The 21,361-nt window shown below is 38.2% G+C and overlaps 1 protein-coding gene across 2 annotated transcripts in view; it reads left to right on the top strand.

The window, feature by feature from the left end:
* The window catches only part of PRKDC (protein kinase, DNA-activated, catalytic subunit), a 247,255-nt gene that overhangs the window by 60,113 nt on the left and 165,781 nt on the right, over positions 1-21,361 (top strand). For both annotated transcript variants that reach the window (XM_044914628.1, XM_044914627.1), the window contains exons 28-34: positions 7,586-7,680; positions 9,165-9,264; positions 10,609-10,742; positions 15,198-15,452; positions 19,558-19,781; positions 20,480-20,691; positions 21,081-21,213. In XM_044914628.1, coding sequence (XP_044770563.1) covers positions 7,586-7,680; positions 9,165-9,264; positions 10,609-10,742; positions 15,198-15,452; positions 19,558-19,781; positions 20,480-20,691; positions 21,081-21,213 — 1,153 coding nt within the window. The remainder of the gene's footprint in view (positions 1-7,585; positions 7,681-9,164; positions 9,265-10,608; positions 10,743-15,197; positions 15,453-19,557; positions 19,782-20,479; positions 20,692-21,080; positions 21,214-21,361) is intronic.

Raw genomic sequence — 21,361 nt, 5'->3', positions numbered from 1 at the left:
AGTTCGCATTCAGGAAACTCAGAAACTACTGAGAAATATGTACAAACATATTACCACAGCAGTCTTCTAAATGCAACAGAGGACATAATCTTTGGAGCACAGAAGAGGAGTATCTAAGCCAACTTGAGTAGGTTAAAGAAGTCTTCCTGTAGTGTTTATACTTAGATGAAGCTTAAAGGATAAATAAATCAGCCAAAGCATTTCAGATCAAAGAAATGGGGTAGAGATAAAAAATAGGATGTTATATAAGGAGATGAAGACATTTTATTTTCCTTGACTGTGGAGTTGGAAGTTTGAGAGGGAGCATAGTGAGACTGGCCTGGAGCTTTTGTTTGTATTGTTAAAAAACATAGGTTACTTCTAATGACAACAAGTTCCTGGAGTTTTGGGAGAAGAAAACTGCATGTTTAAATTTCCTCCTAAAATCCACCTGCCCATAGCTATATGGAGAGTAGATCTGAGTGATATAAGACAGGGCCAGGACACCAGTGAAGGGGTTGTTTCAGAAATCCAAAAAAAAAAAAGAATCATTAGTCCCTGACCTAAGGTTTTAGTAGTGTTCATTCATTTATTGTTACTTATTAAGAATATTATGTGCCAAGCACTGTGCCAAATGCCGATGATAAACAGATACAGCCATTCATGAGGATTACATTTTTAAAAAGAGATAGATAATAATTAATCACATAGATAATTGTAAAACTTGTTGCTGAAATCAGTTCTTTTAAGTAGTAGTAGATGATTACAAGTAATCTTATAATGAGGAACCTGACTTTGTTTGGTCCAGATAGTTCTCTCATGAAATGACAGTTATGATAAAGAAGAAGGAACAATTGTAAAAGTAAGATAGATGATAGAGAAGGATGGATGGATGGGTAGGAAACTGTGTATGTGTATATGTGTACATGTGCACATTTATATGAAAATTGACTAGAGTTTGAAGCCACTGTTATTTTTTTTTAGCTTTTTAAAATTGTGAAACTTATATGTACAGAAGAGTGTTTAAAACATATGTATGAATCTGTCACAATTTTCAGATGACACAGTATTATATATAGAAAACCCTAAAGACTTCACCAAAAAACTATTAGAACTAATAAATGAATTCAGTAAAGTTGTAGGACACAAAATCTATATATACAAATCTGTTGCATTTCTATACCTTAATAACCAATTATCAGGATGTGAAATTAAGAAAACAATCCCACTTATAATCACATCAAAAAGAATAAAATATCTAGGAATGAATTTAACCAAGGAGATGAAAGACCTATACATTAAAAACCATAAGACATTGGTGAAAGCAACTGAAGAATCAGTGGAAAGATAAACCATGCTCATGTATTGGAAGGATTTATATTGTTAAAATGTCCATATTCCTCAAAGCAATCAACATATTCAGTGCAATCCGTATCAAAATTCTAATGGCATTTTTCATAGAAACCAAACAGTCCTAAAATTTGTGTGGAACAACAAAATACATTGAAGAGCCAAAGCAATCTTGAGAACGAAGAGCAAAGTTGGAGGCATCATGCACCCTGATTTCAAACTATACTACAAAAGCTGTAGTAATCAAAACAGTGTGGTATTGGCATAAAACAGGTTAATGGAACAAAATAGCCTAGAAATAAACTCAGGCAAACATGGTCAATTAATTTTTGACCCAGGAGCTAAGAATAAACAGTGGAAAAAGGACAGTCTCTTCACTACATGCTGGTGTTCGGAGAACTGGACAGCCACATGCAAAAGAACGAAACTAAACTAGTATCTTACACCATACACAAAAATTAACTCAAAATGGATTAAGGACTTGAATGTAAGACCTGAGAAGCCGTAAAATTCCTGGAAGAAAACATAGGTGGTATGCTGTTTGACATCAGTTTTGGCAATGATGTTTTGGTTCTAACTCTAAAAGCAAAGGCAACAAAAGCAAAAATAAATATGTGGGACTGTATCAACTAAAAGCTCCTGCATGGCACAGGAAACCATCAATAAAATGAAAAGGTGACAAAAGGTGATCAATATCACTAGTCATCAGGGAAATGCAAATCAAAACCACAAGGAGATATCACCTCATGCCTGTTAGAATGGCTACTATGAAAAAGACAAGAAATGACGAATGTTGGCAAGGATGTAGAAAAAGGGGAACCCTTGTGCACTGCTGATAGGAATGCAAATTGACAGACCCACTATGGAAAATAGTATGGAGGTTCCTCAATAATTAAAAATAGAAGTACCATATGATCCAACAATTCCACTTTTGGGTATTTATCCAAAGGAAATGAAACATTCAAAAAGATGTATGCACCCCCACGATTATTGCAGCATTATTTAAAATAGCCAAGATATGGAACGTGTCCATCAGTGGATGGATGGATAAAGAAAATGTGGTATATGTATACAACGGAGTATTATTCAGCTGTGAAAAAAAGAATGAAATCATGCCATCTGTGAAAACATGGATGGACCTTGATGGCATTATGTTAAGTAAAATAAGTCAGAGAAAGACAAATACCTGTGGTCTTACTTATTTGTGAAATCTTAAAAAAAAAAAAAGACAAAATTCAAAGATACAGAGAAGAGATTGGTGGTTGCCACGGGCTGGGAAGAGAGGTAGGCAAAATGGGTGACTGGTCAAAAGGTACAAACTTCCAATTATGAAATAAATAAGTCAGGGATGTACAGACATTCCTCATTTTATTGTGCTTCATTTTTTAAAAAAGATTTTATTTATTTATTTGAGAGAGGGTGAGCGAGAGAAGATGGGGGGGCAGAGGGAGAAGCAGACTCCCTGCTGAGCAAGGAGCCCGATGTGGGATTCGATCCCGGAACTCTGGGATCATGACCTGAGCCGAAGGCAGATGCTTAACCATCTGAGCCACCAAGCATCCCTTATTGTGCTTCATTTTATTGCTCTTCACAGATACTGCATTTTTTACAAATTGACTTTGAGTAGGCACTACTTTTCCAACATTTACTCACTTTGTATCTCTAAGTCATGTTTTGGTAATTCTTAAATTATTTCAAACTTTTTCATTATTCCTGTATTTGGCGTGGTGATCTCTGATGGTGATCTTTGATACAACTATTGTAATTGTTTTGGGGTGCCATGAACTGCTCCCATATAAAACAATGACCTTAATTGATAAATGTGTGTGTTTTGACTGCTCCACCAACTGGCTGTTCCCCTATCTCTTTCCCTCTCCTCGTGCCCCCCTATTCCCTGAGACACAACAGTTTTGAAATTAGGCCAATTAATAACCCTACAATGGCCTCTAAGTTTTAAAGTGAAAGGAAGAGTTGCACATCTCTCAATTTAAATCAGAAACTAGAAATGATTAAGCTTAGTGCAGAAGGCATATCAAAAGTCGAGATAGGCCAAAAGCTAGGCCTCTTACACCAGTTAGACAAGTAGTGAATGCCAAGGAGAAGTTCTTGAAGGAAATAAAGCTGACACTCCAGTGAACACATGGATGAAAAGGATGTGAAACAGACTTATTGCTGATATGAAGAAAGTTGTAGTGGTCTGGATAGAAGATCAGACCAGCCATAAAACTCCCTTAAGCCAAAGCCTCATCCAGAGCAAGGCCCTAACTCTCTTTAGTTCTATGCAGTGAGAAGGTAAGGAAGCTGCAGAAGAAGAGTCTGAAGCTAGCAGAGGATCCATGAGGTTTAAGGAAAGAAGCTGTCTTCATAACATTAAAGTGCAGGATGAAGCAGCAGGTGCTGATGTAGAAGCTGCAACAGGTTATCTAGAAGATCTAGCTAAGATAATTAATGAAGGTGCCTACAGTAAGCAACAGATTTTCAGTGTAGATGAAACAGCCTTCTACTGGAAGAATAATCCATCTAGTACTTTCATAGCTAGAGAGAAGTCAGTGCCTTGCTTCAGAGCTTCAAAGGACAGGCTGACTCTCCTGTTAGAGGCTAATATAGCTGGTGACTAAGTTAGAGCCAGTTCTGATTTACCATTCTGAAAATCCTAGGGCCCTTCAGAATTATGCTAAATTTACTCTGCCTGTACTCTCTAAGTGGAACAACAAAGCCTGGATGATAGCCATCTGTTTACAACCTGGTTTACTGAATATTTGAAGCCCACTGTTGAGAATTGCTCAGAAACAGATTCCTTTCAAAATATTACTGCTCAGTGACAATGCACCTGGTCACCCAAAAGCTCTGATGGAGAGATATCATGAGATTATTTGTTTTCATGCCTGCTAACACAATATCCGTTCTGCAGTTAATGGATCAAAGAGTAATTTTGAGTTTCAAGTCTTATTATTTAAGACATACATTTCATAACGCTATAGATGCCATAGAGAGTAATTCCTTTGATGAATCTGGCAAAGTAAATTGAAAACCTGGAAAGCATTAACCATTCTAAATGCCATTAATTACATTCATGATTCATGGGAAGAGGTCAAAACATCAACATTCACAGCAGTTTGGAAGAAGTTGATTCTAACCTCATGGATGACTTTGAAGTCAAGGTTTAAGACTTCGATGGAGGGAGTAACTGCAAATGTGGTGAAAAGAGCAAGAGAGCCAGAATCAGAAGTGAAGCCTGAAGGTGTGACTGAATTGCTGCAATCTCATGACAAAACTTTAATGGATGAGGAGTTGCTTCTTACGGATGAGCAAAGAAAGTGGTTTCTTGAAACGGGATCTACTTGTGTTGAAGATTATGTGAAGATTGTTGAAATGACGATAAAGGATTTAGAATACTGTATAAACTTAGTTGATAAAGCAGTGGCAGGGTTTGAGAGGATTGATTTCATTTTGAAAGAGACTCTGCTGTGGGTGAAATGCTACCAAATAGCATCACATGCTTTAGAGAAATTGGGTCTAGAAGGAAGAGTTGATCTATGCAGCAAACTTCTCTGTTGCCTTATCTGAAGAAATTGTCACAGCCGCCCAACCTTGAGCAGCCACAAACCTGATTAGTCAACACCAGCCATCAACATCGAGGCAAGACCCTCCACCAGCAAAATGATAATGACTTGCTGAAAGCTCAGAAGATGGTTAGCATTTTTTAGCAATAAAGTATTTTTAATTAAGGTATGTACATTTTTTAGACATAATACTGTTGTGCACTTAATATACAGTACAGTGTAAACATAACTTTTATATGCCCTGGGAAACCAAAAAATTCACTTCACTCCCTTTTTTGAGATAATTGCTTTATTTTGGTCACCTGGAACCAAACTCGTAAGATCTCTGAGGTGTGCCTATACAGTACAGTATGGTGACCATAGTTAATAATACTGTATTGCATATTTAAAAGTTGCTAGGACAGTTGATTTTAAATGTTCACATCACAAGGAAAAAAATTTTGTAACTGTATGGTGATCCATGTTAACTAGACTTACTGTGGTGATCATATTGTAACATATACAAATGCAGAGTTATGTTGTACTCCTGGAATTAATATAATGTTATATGTCAGTATGCCTCAGGTTAAAAAAAAAAACTCTGTAAAGTTTCTTGAATGATAATAAAACAAGTTTTTGTATACTCACCACCTAGGTTAAGAAATGGAGTATTTTCAGTATTTCAGACCTTCCTCTGCTCTGAACTAATCATTCTTTCTTTACATATTCCCTTGTTTGTTTTTGTTTCATTTTGTATGTATATACCCTAAATGATATACTTTTGGATTTTGGAAAGCAGTAAAGGTCAGTGTTTTCGCTGTTAGGTGAAGTATCCTGGGATATTCTGTTCAGTGGAGACTGGTTTCAGCTTCCATGAAAGATTACAGAAGCGCATTCCAAGGAATTAGAGTGACAAGGTTCATGTTAGTTTTGGGAAGCAGAGCTCTCCAGAATGGTGTGAAGTAGACTACAACTGACATCTGGGAGAAATACTGTCTGGGAGTGTGGACTGCCCTTTAAATTCTGCATCTCAGTTCCCATTGGTCCACCCCCATGTGTCAGGAGCATGTCAAAGCAAAATTCTCTCGTGGGATAAATGAGCACTGTCAGCTGCTCCAGATTGAACATGGACAGGAGAAGAACTTTACCTGATCGTGGTAGGCCAGATTAAGAGGAATTTAGGCTTTCTTCTTTATAGGTTGAAAAATCCATACTGTGGTGTTTTGGTGGAGACAGCTTTAACAAGTCTCTTTTTTGGATCCTTGCTCACCTGTCAAGTCTGGGTCTCCTTGCCTCTCCTCTTGGATGTCCTCTGTACTTCTTCCCTGTGTTTGATCTTTTGTTTCCTTTTCCTCTCTTGTCTTCCTTTTTGGATACTATTGATTTGTTGGATCACATTCGAAGTGGCTTTTTGAGAAAAGGTGCATGAGTGATAAATTTTTTGAGGTCTTGCATGTTGAATACTATAGATACGAGTTCTCTTTTTTCTTTTCTGCATGCTAATGAACTGTTTTGTACACCTTTCTTTGGAAGCACAGTTTTAGGGCATCATTTTGTCATGTCATTTCTCTAATTACCTATTTTAGTTGGTGTTGATACATAAGCTAAAAACTATTATGCTCAGCCTGGCCTTTCAAGACCCCCCCCCACCCCAACTTTTGCAATCTCATCACAAACTCCTCTTCAAAGTGAACCTTTTCTTCTAGCTTTGCCAGTTTGCTTGCTGTCTCCTGTGTTTTTCATCTTGCCTCCATGTCTTTGCCCATACCACACATTTATGGGGAATGTCCTTTATTTTCAGTGTCAGATCGGGGTGTGTGACACTAGGGGAGATGTGGAGCTTGTGGAACTCTGACAGGCCCTGCCCCTCCTAGGATTCAAACTTAAAAAAAAAAAGAAAAAAAAAAGAAACTGGGACAGTATTCCTGCCAAACCAAGCATCAGTTTGTAATTCTTGTTCTAAGTGCTCTCCGTCCTCCAGCACCTCACTCCAGTTCTGTTTGTTCCAGGAATGCACTCCTTCCCGTGGGCTGTGCAGTGACCCAGCACTTCATCACACAAGTAGAACTTCCAACTCGTGCTATTCTCTGAACTCCTCTGAGACTTAGTACCTAGCCCTGTCATTTTATACTTAATCATTTGCTGTCCTGTGTTATTAAGGAACAGATTTTCGAGGGAGAGATCTGCCCTCTGCCCTTCACCCACCCATGAGTTTACTCTATATAAGAAGATGGTCCACAGACATTGTTGATTGAATTAATTACTTTCATGTGCCTGATGTGCTTGTAAAAGGCTTAGCGTTTACTGTTGGTGTTGACTTACTTTTGGATAGGGTGAGAGCTCTTGAAATTCTTTTATTCTGAAAGAATGTGGATGTGGTATGAGACCTTTTCTATTAATCTTAATGAGGTGTGTGGAAGTGTGGTCAGAACAGTGGTTCAGAGCTTATGTGCTATGAGCAGTTCTACAGATGGAAGGGTACTTGTGTGCACAGAAAAAGCCACTGTTGTCTCTTGGTTTATGTACTTTTTGGTCTGCTCTTGAGGAAGTTTTCTTTGAGAAGTATTTTAGGTTGCTTTATGTTTCAAAACATTTGAGCCATTTTTTTTTAAAACAAGTTTAATTTATGTGTTCTTTGATAACATTACTTTTTTCCCTTGTCACTCCTGCTTTATTGTTTTCCTAGGTGAGGTTCAATATTCTTTATTTTACAGGGAAGAAGAGTCTTTGGTAGAACAGTTTGTGTTTGAAGCATTGGTTACATATCTGGAAAGTCTGGCCTTAGCACACACAGATGAGAAATCCTTAGGTAGGTCTTATCTGAGCTTTTTGTTTGCACACCAGTTCTGTTTGCCTGACAAATCTATAAGAGCTTTTCCACTCAGGGGTTAAGCCTCAAGTAGTTCTCTCATAAGGTGGTGTTTTCTCTCATCTCCCATTTAGAATGGTAAGTGTGAAGGGGAGATATGAGATATGCCCCTCTGGTGCCCCTTCAATGCCCGCCTCCTCTAAGGCCCACAGATTTTCCAGGGAGTGCCCTTGGTGGCCACTGGGCTTGACCCCTGGCTGGTCAGAGATCCTGCCCAGGGCAGGTGGGACAGTTTTATTGTGCAGCTCCAATGAAGCCAGCCAGTTACTGTGATGACACGAAATGTGAGAATGTACGATTGCACCATGTAAAGAAAGCTGGGTATGATAACCACTGAGATGTGGCCAGTGTCTCACTGATGACAATTTGAAACATGGAAAATAGATCTCATTACAAGATTGTGATAAAGCTGTTTTGACCATAATTAAGAAATAATACAAAATAATAAGTCAGACATAGACTTAAATTAGCTAAGAGAGTAATAAATGGTAGTCTTTACAATGAAATTCTGTCTAGCGGGTATTATGAACATCCTGGAATTTCTGGGCTAGAAGTCTTCTTAGACATCTTACCCAGAGAACACAAGCGACTGATTTAGGTCACATAGCTGTGTGTGGCAGAATGCTCTTTCACTTATCCAGATTTTATTTTGTTTTTTCAAAAGACAGGTTGAGCTCTATTACTCTTCATGTTGATAGCCTGCTATGGGTAAAAATGCTTAAAATTTAGCTCTTGTCATCAAAGAGCTTAAAATTGTTTATCTTAACAGCTTATATAGGTGAATATTCTCAACAAGTGAAACTTAACTTTTAAAAATCACTGCCATATTTTCAAAGCATAAAAAGAAAACTTTTTCTTGGTTACAGAACTCAAGTTCTGTAAGGCTCCTTTCCTAAATAACCCGAGATGTCTGTGGATGGTTTTACTAATTTACTTTGGTTCTCCTCCAGTGGCTATATTTTCAAGCTATCGAATGGCTTAACCGACATAAGAACAAGGGGAGGTCAAGGAATTTATACCCCTTAAATAATAGGCTTAAATTGAGGTAAATAGGATCTGGCCTGGTATGTGAGTTTTGTAATACCCATAGAGTCTCTTCCACCTCAAATCCATTATGTGAGGCTGTGCTTTGGCTGGCTGGGGACTGGTGGAGCAGTTTCTCATTAGGTGCAGTATTGCTGTGAGTGTGTTTGTGCATGTGCACTGTACTATCCTGCAATCTTAAATGTGGGTTTTGTTTTTGTTTTGGGACAATATAAATCATTTATTTAAAATTTGCATTCTGAGGGATGAAACAATATTAACTCTATTGTAAAATTACCTTTTTAGTTAAAAAACTAGGTCAATAAACTTATAATGCTATTTTATTAATAATAATTAGCTATTTATCCCCTTTGGAAATATATTTTTATACCCGAGAACAGGTACAATTCAACAATGTTGTGATGCCATTGATCACCTAAGGCGTATCATTGAAAAGAAGTATGTATCTTTAAACAAAGTAAAAAAGCGACGTAGGCCACGGTAGGTGCTAATTGCTTCCCTTTTTTATTTTTTCCAACATAAAACTAATTCTCAGTTAGTAAAAGAATTTGGAAGGAATGTGTGGAAGCATAAAGAATCAATTTTCTAAACAAGGACTGCGTGGAAATAGGAGTCAATTTCTAGGACACTAAAAAGCTTTGTGTTTGAAAATGCTTGGTTTAAGGTATAAATTTGTAACACATTTTATCTGCACTAATTTTGAATACAAATTTGGTGTGGAATTATTTGACTAGAAAATGCATGAGCTGTTATGGAGTAAATTTGAAATATAAAAACTGAAATATTGAAATAGTAGCATTTTGACAGCCATGGAATTACAGAATTATGAAATGAAGCTACCCAAAGCCAAGGCAGGCTTATTAACCAGTGGTATCCAGTCTTGACTATTAATTCCATCCTAGCAAGGTCTTATTCTCCAGAAGGATGGGTTGTGCCGTGCATCAGCCCCTCCAGATCTGTGCAGGGTGTCTAGGGAGTCTGCTGGCTGCTACCACTCTGCAGAAGCATTGGCACATGTAAATTAGATACTGATATTTTCTCTGTTGTTTTAAAATTGATCCCTTCAGATCCTATTGTTAACTTTTGACCTCTCTAGATCATTGGTTCTCAAACTGAAACATGCATCAGAATTACCTGGAGGTCTTGTTAAAACATAGGTTGCGGGCGCCTGGGTGGCTCAGTTGGTTAAGCGACTGCCTTCAGCTCAGGTCGTGATCCTGGAGTCCCGGGATCGAGTCCTGCATCGGGCTCCCTGCTCGGCGGGGAGTCTGCTTCTCCCTCTACCCTCCCCCCTCTCATGCTCTCTCTCTCTATCTCATTCTCTCTCTCAAGTAAATAAATGAAATCTTAAAAAAAAAAAAAAAACAAACATAGGTTGCTGCATCCTGCCCCCAGAATCTTTCAGTAGGTCTGGAGTGGGGCCAAGAATTTGCATTTTCTGCCAAGTTTTACAGATAATATTGATGCAGCTGGCTCAGGGACCACAATTTGAGAAACATTGCTTTAAATTTCAAATCCCCCTTTGTTTTAAGGTACATTGAAAAGGAAACATGAAAATATTGGTACTGTTGTTTTAAGAAACACTTTTTAACTTTTCCCTCAAGTTAACAAAAAATGAAGGTAAGCAGCATTTAGGACCAATATATTTAACCTGTGACATTTTGATGGCATACTAGTGATAATACATTAAAAATAAATTGAATGCCTTTTGATGAAGTTTCTACATGTGTGGCAAAATTGAGTTTATGGTTTCTGTACTAACATTTAGCTAAATGCTAAATGTTGGGATATGTGTATTAAATATAGTGTGTTATCTCCATTTAGAGGATTTCCACCTGCGGCATCATTGTGTTTACTGGATGTGGTCCAGTGGCTGTTAGCCCACTGTGGGAGGCCCCAAACAGAATGTCGACACAAATCCATAGAACTCTTTTATAAATTTGTTCCTTTATTGCCAGGTATTGTGATCTTTATGTCCTATAAATTATGGGTTTTGCTGTTACCAGTAGTAAAAGAGATGTATACTTATTTAAAATGTAACTTTTCCATTATATAGATGAGTATAACAAATAATACATTCCTAATAAAAGGATAAGTATATTCAATAATCATTACAGATCATTTGTATGACAAAGGATAAACTATGGGGTGTACATTTATCAAAGATTTATAGAAGGAAAGAAAAAAATCCTATTTTGATGTCAAATGATATAGAGGAAGTAAATTTAGAATTTCCCAGTATCTTTTTTATCCTACTACATTTTTGCTTTTTTATCTCATTTAAAGGAAATGAAGAAGGGTTGGATAACCAGTGCAGTTAACATGATATTCAGTTAATAGTTAGTGAAATAATGCAGTTGTTTTATTTCACCATGTGATTAATAAGATTGCTAAACTGCTAAATCTGAATGATCTCAGATTATTGTGATATTAAAGGAAAGCAGTGAACCCATGCTTTTTAATAATTATTGCACTAAGCCATTAAACAATACTTACAGACTTGAAATATTACTAAATTTTTTAGTACAGGAATAAATGTATTCTGTTTTCTCCAGTTAAGTCCAGACCGAGGTTTGGGAGTGTAGGTGTGGGGAAACTGTGCCTCAGGAGGGACCGAGGCCCTGGCTTCCCCCTATGGAATGCACTGTGCAAGAGTCCAGAACCAAGAGGTGCTATGGTGTCTGGATAAGAAAGGTCATGGTACACTATAAAACATGAGGAAGACCCAGTTCTTTTTAGAAAATAGGGTGGAGTACTACTTTGGGGCTTTTTCCTCATGGAAGAAGAAGTGACAATTACTTGGTATAGTTCTAAAACTTAGAAGATTCTATTCTATATTTTATTATACTATGGAATGTATTATGATATATGCCATAGATTTATATAGCATATGTTGCAGTTGTATTAGTACTACATATACTTTCTGGTATATAAATATTTGTCTATATTTATTTACTGTAATTATATATATAAAGTGGTAATGTGTATTTGGATTTTTAATGTAGAGAATTGTTTAAAAAACACCACTAGTATTTTATATTTGCTTATTGCTTTTAGTTAACAAAGTTAGTCGTAGATGTTGTCATTCTTACAATACACCTATAAAGTCCATGAAGATTGGATGGGTGGAAGGGTGGGGCATGTTTTCCTTATTTTTATTTTTATTTTTTTTAAGAGTTTATTTATTTATTTGACAGAGAACACAAACAGAGGGAGTGGGAGAGGGAGAAGCAGGCTTCCCACGGAGTAGGGAGCCTGATGCGGGGCTTGATCCCAGGACCCTGGGATCATGACCTAAGCCGAAGGCACACGCTTAACGACTGAGCCACCCAGGCGCCCCAATATTTTCCTTATTTTTAAATGAAACTTTGGCCCAGATATTATATGGGTGCAACTGCTAGTTGGCAGACCTTACCTCCCTCCCTGGCGGATCTCTGACTCTCCCTCAGCCCACACAATTTCTAGTGTTGTCAGCTTGACTGATCCTAGACATTTCTATTGTTCTTCTCAGTTGCCTACAATAGAGACCTCATGTATTTTCAATGAAATAAGTAGAACTCTGCTTCTCAGAATTGTTTCTGTTACACAAAGGATACCAAGTAGTAGATGAACCTTGCCCTGCTGCCAATATATATTTTGTATAAAAGGAATGAACATTCCTTCACTTATGCTCCTCTGTGCCCTCCAATGTTGCATCCACCATTCTCTCTCTGTTTTCCCCCCAGTAATTTTTTTCCCTTAAGTTTTTATTTTAATTCCAGTTAGTTAACATACAGTGTCATACTAGTTTCAGGTATACAGTATAGTAATTCAATAATTCTATATATTACCTGGTGCTCATCATGTCAAGTACACTCTTAAGCCCCACCACCAGTTAAATGATCCTTTAACCATCAGTTTGTTCTTTATAGTTAAGAGTCTGTTCCTTGGTTTGCCTCTTTTTGCCCCCATACGTTCATTTGGTTTTTTTGTTTGTTTGTTTTTTAAGATCTTATTTATTTGAGAGGGCACAAGCAGGGTAGGGGCAGAGGGAGAAGCAGATCCTGCTGAGCAGGGAACCCAACATGGGGCTTGATCCCAGGACCCCAGGATCATGATCTGAGCTGAAGGCAGACGTTTAACTGACTGAGCCACCCAGGAGCCCCTGTTTTGTTTGTTTGTTTCTTAAATTCCACCTATGAGTGAAATCACACGATGTTTGTCTTTTTCTGACTTGCCTAGCATAATGCTCTCAAGCTCCATCCATGTCATTGTAAGTGGCAAGATTTCATTCTTTTTTATGGCTGAATAATATTTATACTGCATCTTCCTTATCCACTCATCAGTCGATGGACACTTGGGCTGATTCTATATCTTCGTTGTAAACAATGCTACCTTCAGTGGTTTGTGTGTGTGTGTGTGTGTGTGTGTTTTAAGAGGGTGGGGAGCGGAGGAGGGAGAGAGAATTTCAACCAGGCTCTACACCCATCGTGGAGCCCAGCAGGGGGCTCAATTGATCCTACAACCCTGAGATCATGACCTGTGCTAAAATCAAGAGTCAGATGCTTAACCAACTGAGCCAACCAGGTGCCCCACCCCCAGTGGTTTTTAAGGGTCAATGTTAGGTGTCTTTTTAGATCAGAAGTCCTGTGTCCTAAAAGAGTACGCTGTTGTCAGGGCTGCTGGGCAACACCTAGATCAGTGGGCCATAATGACAAGTATACAGACATGTCCCTACGACATGTGTCAGGGGCTTCTGACTGCTGAGACTCATGTTGGTCAGAAAGCCAGGGTGACAGCAGCCATAGTTCAGAGGAGGAGAGTGAGAAGGAGGCAGGGATTTGGGAAGGTTCCCGGCAATCCAGATGTGCTTTCCCAGGCCTGTCTCTTGGTCCTCATATTCCCGTATCCTCTTCTTTCTCTACACCTGTCTCTCTCTGTCCTTTCTGTCCTTTCTCTTCTATGACTCTTAGCTAGTATTTGATATAGAACTTAAATATTATTTTTACTCATTATATTATTTTATTTTTCAATATTTAGTGAAAATAATGGAATGTTTAATAGTTCTCCCTAAAACAAACCTGAAAACATGATATTAAATCTTTTACTTCTATAGCGGTGATAGGTATATTTTAACACAATAGGAAAACTACTTCTTTTTACTACATCAGAAATACATTAGTGTTTTGAATTCTTCTCTAACTTCATTAGAATCAGGATGATTTGACCTTTTGAGCGTCACTGATTTCAGAGCATACAAAATAAAATTTAATGTTTTTTCTTTAGTTTAGAAAATGATTAATACCTAAAGGAAAAAATGCTTTTAAAAAGCAGTTAATTCGGGGCACCTAGGTGTCTCAGTCAGTTGAGTGTCTGCCTTTGGCTCAGGTCATTGATCCCAGGGTCCTGGGATTAAGCCCTGCATTGGGCTCCCTGCTCAGCGGGGACTCTGCTTCTCTCTCTCCCTCTGCTGCTCCCCCTGCTTGTGTGTGCACCCTCCCTCCCTCTCTCTCTCTGTCAAATAAATAAAATCTTTAAAAAAATAAATAAAATAGGGACGCCTCGGTGGCTCAGTCAGTTAAGCGTTTGCCTTCGGCTCAGGTCATGATCCCAGGGTCCTGGGATCGAGTCCCACATCGAGCTCCTTGCTGAGCAAGGAGCCTGCTTCTCCCTCTGCCTGCCTCTGTCTCTCTCTCTCTGATAAATAAATAAAATCTTAAAAAATAAATAAAATTAAAACATAATTCAACTCTTATTTAATAAAAACTGCATTTAACTGAGTGATAGATGCTATTCTAAGCACTATTTCAAGTATTAACTACTTCAATTCATTTACTCTTTGTAGGAACCTCAGAGGTAGATACTGTTAGGATTCTCATTTACAGATGAGGAAACCGGGACATGAGAGAGGCCAGGTCCACATAACCCGGAAGTAGAATAGGAACTTGAGAGTCACAGTGCTCTTTTTGTGTTCATCCTTTAAATTAGTCCTGAAAAAAAGGGATAACAATTGTCAAGAAAAAAGGCAAGGGAAAGGATATGATGTTTATCACTGCTCAAATGGTATCCAACCATTTTTATAATGTTTAAAGTAACTGAAGAGGATGGCTTTGGTGGAAATACCTTCTTGGCAGTAATTACAGTGAAACAAGTTGTGATTGCTATAGTTAAAAAAAAAAGATTATCCCTTATCATTCTGAAATTGTATTGCTCTGGTAGGTACTTTATATGGGACTTTTATGGAAACTATATTTGAAATACTGTGATATTGCCAGTTTTGTTCTGGTCTGAATATGTTTGTTAACATATCAGACTTTTAATTCTTGTTTTTTATTATTGGGGGATGCTACTTTTAATTAGGTACCATGATTAGATTAATTTTAATTATGTGAAAGTTATTTATATGTGTGTTTTAATCTTGTTTCTTTTTTAAGGCAATACATCCCCTTCTTTATGGCTGAAGGATATTCTCAAGAACAAAGATACTTCCTTTCTCATAAACATATTTGAGGGGGGAGGAGGAGACTGTGATCGGCTGTCAGGCATCCTTGCTCAGCCCACCCTCTTCCATCTGCAAGGGTCGTTCAGCCTGAGAGCTGCCCTGCAGTGGATGGACATGCTTCTGGCGGCTCTGGAGTGCTACAACACATTCATTGAAGAGAAAACCCTTGAAGCATCTGAGATCCTGGGTAGGTAAAACCTACACCCCCAGTTAACTGTGGTCCGGCTCTACCTGGAGTCATTCTGCGCAAAAGAGCAATGGGGTGTTTGACTAGACAGGCACCACTGTCTCAGAATCCCAGAAACAAAGGCGATAGCAGGGAGCATTAATTTAGTACTTGCATTCTTGAAGCTCACAGTGAGGGCAGGGTTCTGGTGTATATGACAGCACTGAGGCTACAGAAACCTGCCCAGTCTGTACTTCTGTGCCCTGTTTACAGGTTCTTGATGATCCTTTTATCAAATAACCTTTTGAGGTTTTCATTTGCATATAACACATTAAAAGAGTTCTTCCTGGGTGTCTGGCTGGCCCAGTTGATAGAGCATGCAATTCTTTTTTTTTCTTTTTTTTAGAGAGAGCGTGCAAGCAGGGTGGGGAGGGGTAGAGAAGCAGAGAGAGAGGCAGAGGGAGGGAGAGAAAGAATCTTAAGTAGGCTCCACGCTCAGTGTGGAGCTGGATGCAGGGCTTGATCTCATGACCCTAAGAACAAAATCAAGAGTTGGAAGCTTAACTAACTGAGTCACTCAGGCACCCGGAGCATGCAACTCTTGATCTCAGGGTTGTAAGTTCCAGCCCCACGTTGGGTGTAGAGATTACTTAAAAGAATAAAATCTTAAAAAAAAAATGTTTATGGGGGCATTTGGATGGTGCAGTTGGTTAAGCGGCTGACTCTTGGCTTTGGCTCAGGTCTGATCTCACGGTCCTGAGATCGAGCCCTACATTGGGCTCCATGCTCAGCACTGAGTCCGCTTCACATCCTCTGCCCCTCCTGCTAATGTTCTCTCTCTCTCTCCCTCTCTCAAATAAATAAATAAATCCTTAAATGTTTATGAAATAAATGAATTCTTCCTGACATGAGGCTCTGTGATCTTATTCCATGGTTTTTGAGTAGCATGTCTTTATTTTTCTTACATTTTCCTATTCCTTAGTGTTTTTATTGTAGCATGATGATAATAGTATTGTTTACAGAGGATAGAATGCAGGGTGGAGTGTTTTGTGTGCTCCTTAGCCCTTGCTGGGAAGAAGGAGATGGGAGGCTCCATCCTTCTAGTGACCTAAATGGGACCTCAGAAGGCGGGAGATGGCTCCTGGGAGGTGGGTCTCTCCCAGAATAGAGTACCCGGGAGCGGAACATAGCTGAGAGGTAAGTTGCTCTGGGCTTCGAGGTTCTCTGAGCAAGCTATTTTAGTCTTCAGGGGTTTCACCTAAATCCTCTCTCATGGGCTGAACATCCAACTTACCACTCAGACACGTCCTGTTATTTAAATGATTTTCAGCGTAGACAGAACATCCATTCTGGTGGTGGCTGACTAAAGGAACTACAAGTCTCTAATTCTGTCAGAGCTGAAGTCTGTATTTCAGGAATTTGGGAGAAAGAACCAGGCTGTCTTGTCTTCCTTCTAGCTTGAGGAAGTCGGAGCCAGACATGGTGGGGAGTGTGAAATTTGGGTGCGTACGCACATGCTGGGGTTCAGGAAAACAGATTCTATGCTTTTGAGATCTGACTCTCTAGCATGGGATTCTGCATGATTCTAGTATGGGATTTTAGAAGGATAGGTCAGATAAGTTCTGAAACTTTAAAAACAGCAATAGTATAGCTGTTCACTTACAAATAGTACCTTAAATTTGTTGTTTTAAGAGATCTATATCATTTTGAAAATTTCTTTTTTAAAGATTTTATTTATTTGACAGAGAGAGAGACAGTGAGAGAGGGAACACAAGCAGGAGGAGTGGGAGAGGGAGAAGCAGGCCTCTCGCAGAGCGGGGAGCCTGATGCAGGGCTTGATCCCAGAACCCTGGGATCGTGACCTGAGCCGAAGGCAGACGCTTAATGACTGAGCCACCCAGGCGCCCCAGCTTTTTTAAAAAAAATTAATTAATTAATTAATTAATTAATTTAATGTATTATTTCTTTATTTTTAAGATTTTATTTATTTATTTGACAGAGAGCGAGAGAGGGAACACAAGCAGGAGGAGTGGGAGAGGGAGAAGCAGGCCTCTCGCAGAGCAGGGAGCCTGATGCAGGGCTTGATCCCAGGACCCTGAGATCATGACCTGAGCTGAAGGCAGACGCTTAATGACTGAGCCACCCGGGCGCCCCTCATTTTGAAAATTTCAACAAGGAAAAAAAGCATAGGAAATATGTCATCCCCTCTCCCCTAATTGCATTACCTAGTGACAAACACTAAGACAGTATAGTCTTTACTTTTCTAAACTTTTTCTATACATATAATATATATTTTAATTTTTATTTTATAACTTAATGCAATTATTGCATGCTTTACTGTAATTTGCTTTTTAAAAAGAAACTTAACTTTTAAAGAGAAACTTAACATATTGGATGTCTTTTTAGGTCAGTAAATATACCTTGAGCTAATTTAAATGACCACATATTACTAAATTAAGTGAATGTGTCACAATTAAGCAGTCTTCAAACTGTTTTATTCATTTACCTTGTGAGGAGTGGGGAACATTAAAAACAATGTACCTTCTTTCAAACTTGACAAAAAATTCCCCGTTGCTTTCAGTTGTAATTTCTGGTGTATCATAAATGTGGGTATTTTAACATAAAACTGTTAGCATTACTTAAAAAATGTATTCAGTGGAGCCTAAGTACTGTAGAGGTTTTTTTATTTAACATCATCAGCCTTAACAGTTCCTTTACTGGAAATTTTGCAAAGTTCCTGAATTATTCTTACCATTCTATATACCCTTAACATTTTTTTTATCCTAAGTCTTCTGTGTTTTTATGCTTATGTTTTTACTCATAACTCTTTGTCTTTGCAACAAAATGGTCTACATGTTATAGGTTTCTTCTGTGTTGCATTATCATTGCATTTGTTATTAGGGCACTTTATGTTTATTACCACTATAACGAAATAAGCATAGTAAAAATTTTGTTGAATAATTATTACATATAAAAAGTAAAATTATATGGTTAGAATTCTATTTTTGTTTTGTATAGATTTTACTAAAAAATAACTTTTTCACATAAACAAGTGCCATATTTGAATGGTGCTAAATGAACTTGCTAAAATGCTCATTTTTTTCCACATTTAGCATATCTGTGATTGGAATGTGTCATACAGCCCCTGGCCTGTTGGATTCAAGGATATTTGGTGTTTGAAAATGAAATTCTTAATATTTTTCTCTCATTTCTTTGAATACATAGTGATCTGTCATCAAAATTATTTTTAATGCTCTGTCGAGTTGGCAATTTGATGAACTTAAATTTTATGGAAATAAAGAATTAGAAACCCTCAGACTTACAAAAGCATTTCTTTTTTTTTTTTCTTTTAGATTTTTATTTATTTATTTGAGAGAGAGAGCATGAGCGGGAGGAGGAACAGAGGGAGAGGGAGGAGCAGACTGCTTGCTAAGCAGGCTGCCTGATATGGGGCTCGATCCCAGGACTCTGGGATCATGACCTGAGCCGAAGGCAGACGCTTAACCTACTGAGCCACCCAGGCACCTCTATAAAAGCATTACTTAATCAGTCATTACCTTTACTCTTTCAACATGTACACCGCTTTTTAAGACTGTCCCTTTGTTTGGGAGGTCTTGACTCTCTGGTACAAAACTACAGTAAGACTAAGGAGAGGAGAAAGTTGTTTTGTCTTTCTTCCATAAGTAAGACTGGGGTAATCATGAAAGAAGTAGGGATGGGGGGACAGAGAACCAGTACCTTTGTGTTTTTAGACATGTGAGTTTTATGAAAAAGTCTCTTTGGGAGTTGATGCAATTGTTTCCATAAAAAGACCACTGCCAGAATTTGTTTCTCTGTTGCCTCTTTGAAGGACATTTCAGTTGTTTCTGTTTCTTCATTATTAAAAACAAAGCTAAAATGAACATCCGTATAAACACATCTTTATAATTCTGCCATTATTTCATTAGGATAAAATTTCAATGCTGGATCAAAGCATATGAGCTTTTTTAACATTTGATAGAAATTGGTGTGCATATTTTTTAAAGCTTTTTTGAATTTTGACTAAAAGTATATCATGCCTATTTACATTAATCATAGTGGAGTTAGAAGGAAGCATATGTTAATAATTCAGTATAATTTTTTTTAGGTACTGAAACACAGTCTTCACTTTGGAAAGCGGTGGCTTTCTTTTTAGAAAACATTGCTATGCATGATATTACGGCAGCAGAAAAGTGCTTTGGCACTGGGGCAACAGGTCACAGACCCAGCCCACAAGAGGGAGAAAGATATAATTACAGCAAATGTACGATTGTGGTCCGGATTATGGAATTTACCACAACGCTGCTCAGCATCTCCCCAGAAGGCTGGAAGGTAGGTCACTCCTGGTGCTCTTAGTTTGAGGTCAGTACTTGGCACTGGAAAAATATTTTCTAGTACCTATTAAAAGTGGTTTTGGTTTTCTTAGAACTTTCCATTGCTATAGGAGTTATGTGTTCTTGAAAGTAATAAAATTTTGCATGTACATCAGATTCTTACTGTGTGAATAAAATACAAAATAGTTTTTCTAAATGTTTTATTGGATATTGCATTTTATGCTATGATCAAACGTTTGCGTTAGGAAACGTGCATTAACAAATATTTGTAAATGTCTGTGAGGCTTATTATATAAACAAAGTCCAGTCGGTGTATCCATTTAATACATACTAAGTGTCTACTCTAAACCAGGGGCCATAAAACTATGGTCCACAGGCCAAATCCCACCTGCTGCCTGCTATTGTAAGGAAGGTTTCATTGGAACTTGTCTAAGCCCATTTGTCCATGTATTGTCTGTGGCTGCTTTCACATTATAATGGCAGTTAGTTCAGCAGCTGCAGCAGAGACCATAGGGCCCACAAAGCCTAAAATATTTATTTTCCAACCCTTTACAGAGAAAGTTTGCCAACTCCTGCCCTAGCCGGCAAAAATTCCCGGCTTCATGGACCTTACACTAGTGAAAATTTAAGTGCTGACTAATGGATGTGGTTTTTTTTTGTTTTTTGTTTTTTGTTTTCGCCAATCATCTTTTACAGCTCCTTGAGAAGGATTTATGTAATAACAAAAACCTTATGAAACTCTTGGTGAAAACCCTATGTGAGCCCTCGAGCATAGGTTTCAATATTGGTGATGTCCTAGTTATGAATCATCTTCCTGATGTTTGTGTAAGCCTGATGAAAGCACTAAAGAAGTCCCCATACAAAGACACCCTTGAGATGTACCTCAAGGAAAAAATAACAGCACAGAGGTGGGCATTCAGATCATGCTTGGGATCAGTGTTGTGTTGGAATTTAAGGTTGTAACATACTCTGGCAGCTGCGTGTGTTTCTGCTATAGCCCCATTTCCTAAAGTAAAGGATCTCATCAGTTGTTTGATTTTCATGCTTTCCCTGTACCTTATGGTAAGCAAGCCTCTGATGTGGCTTAGCCCCGTGTTGATTTCCACGGTTGGATTAGCTCATGGGCCCTGTGTTCATTGTTAACCCATGTTTGCTTTCCAGGGTCATGTAATGAATTTGAGTGTCAAGTAATCAATAAACACATTTATAACAGAACACATAGAGTTTTTCAGTGTATCCTGCTAGTTTAGTGAGATTAATACTCCTCTCGTTTCTTTTTGTTTTTCTTACATGGCAGCATTGAGGAGCTCTGTGCTGTTGACCTGTATGGCCCTGATGCTTATGTGGATAGGGCCAAGCTGGCGTCTGTCGTGTCAGCTTGTAGACAACTTCACAGAGCTGGTTTTTTGCATGTTGTATTACCATCTCAGGTAACCACAGCCAATCTGTTTTTACATTTCTCTTAGCTTTATTAAGCTAATTAGTCCATTTATTTATATATATGTTTTAAACATCCTGTATGTATGGAATGTGCTGAAGTGGGTGTTATAGAATTACTTGTGCCAGACATGTGTTAAC

Source organism: Neomonachus schauinslandi, chromosome 4 (assembly GCF_002201575.2).
Source record: "Neomonachus schauinslandi chromosome 4, ASM220157v2, whole genome shotgun sequence".
Lineage (NCBI taxonomy): Eukaryota > Metazoa > Chordata > Mammalia > Carnivora > Phocidae > Neomonachus > Neomonachus schauinslandi.
The sequence above is the reverse complement of the archived record's forward strand: the minus strand, read 5'-3'. Positions and strand labels throughout refer to the sequence as shown.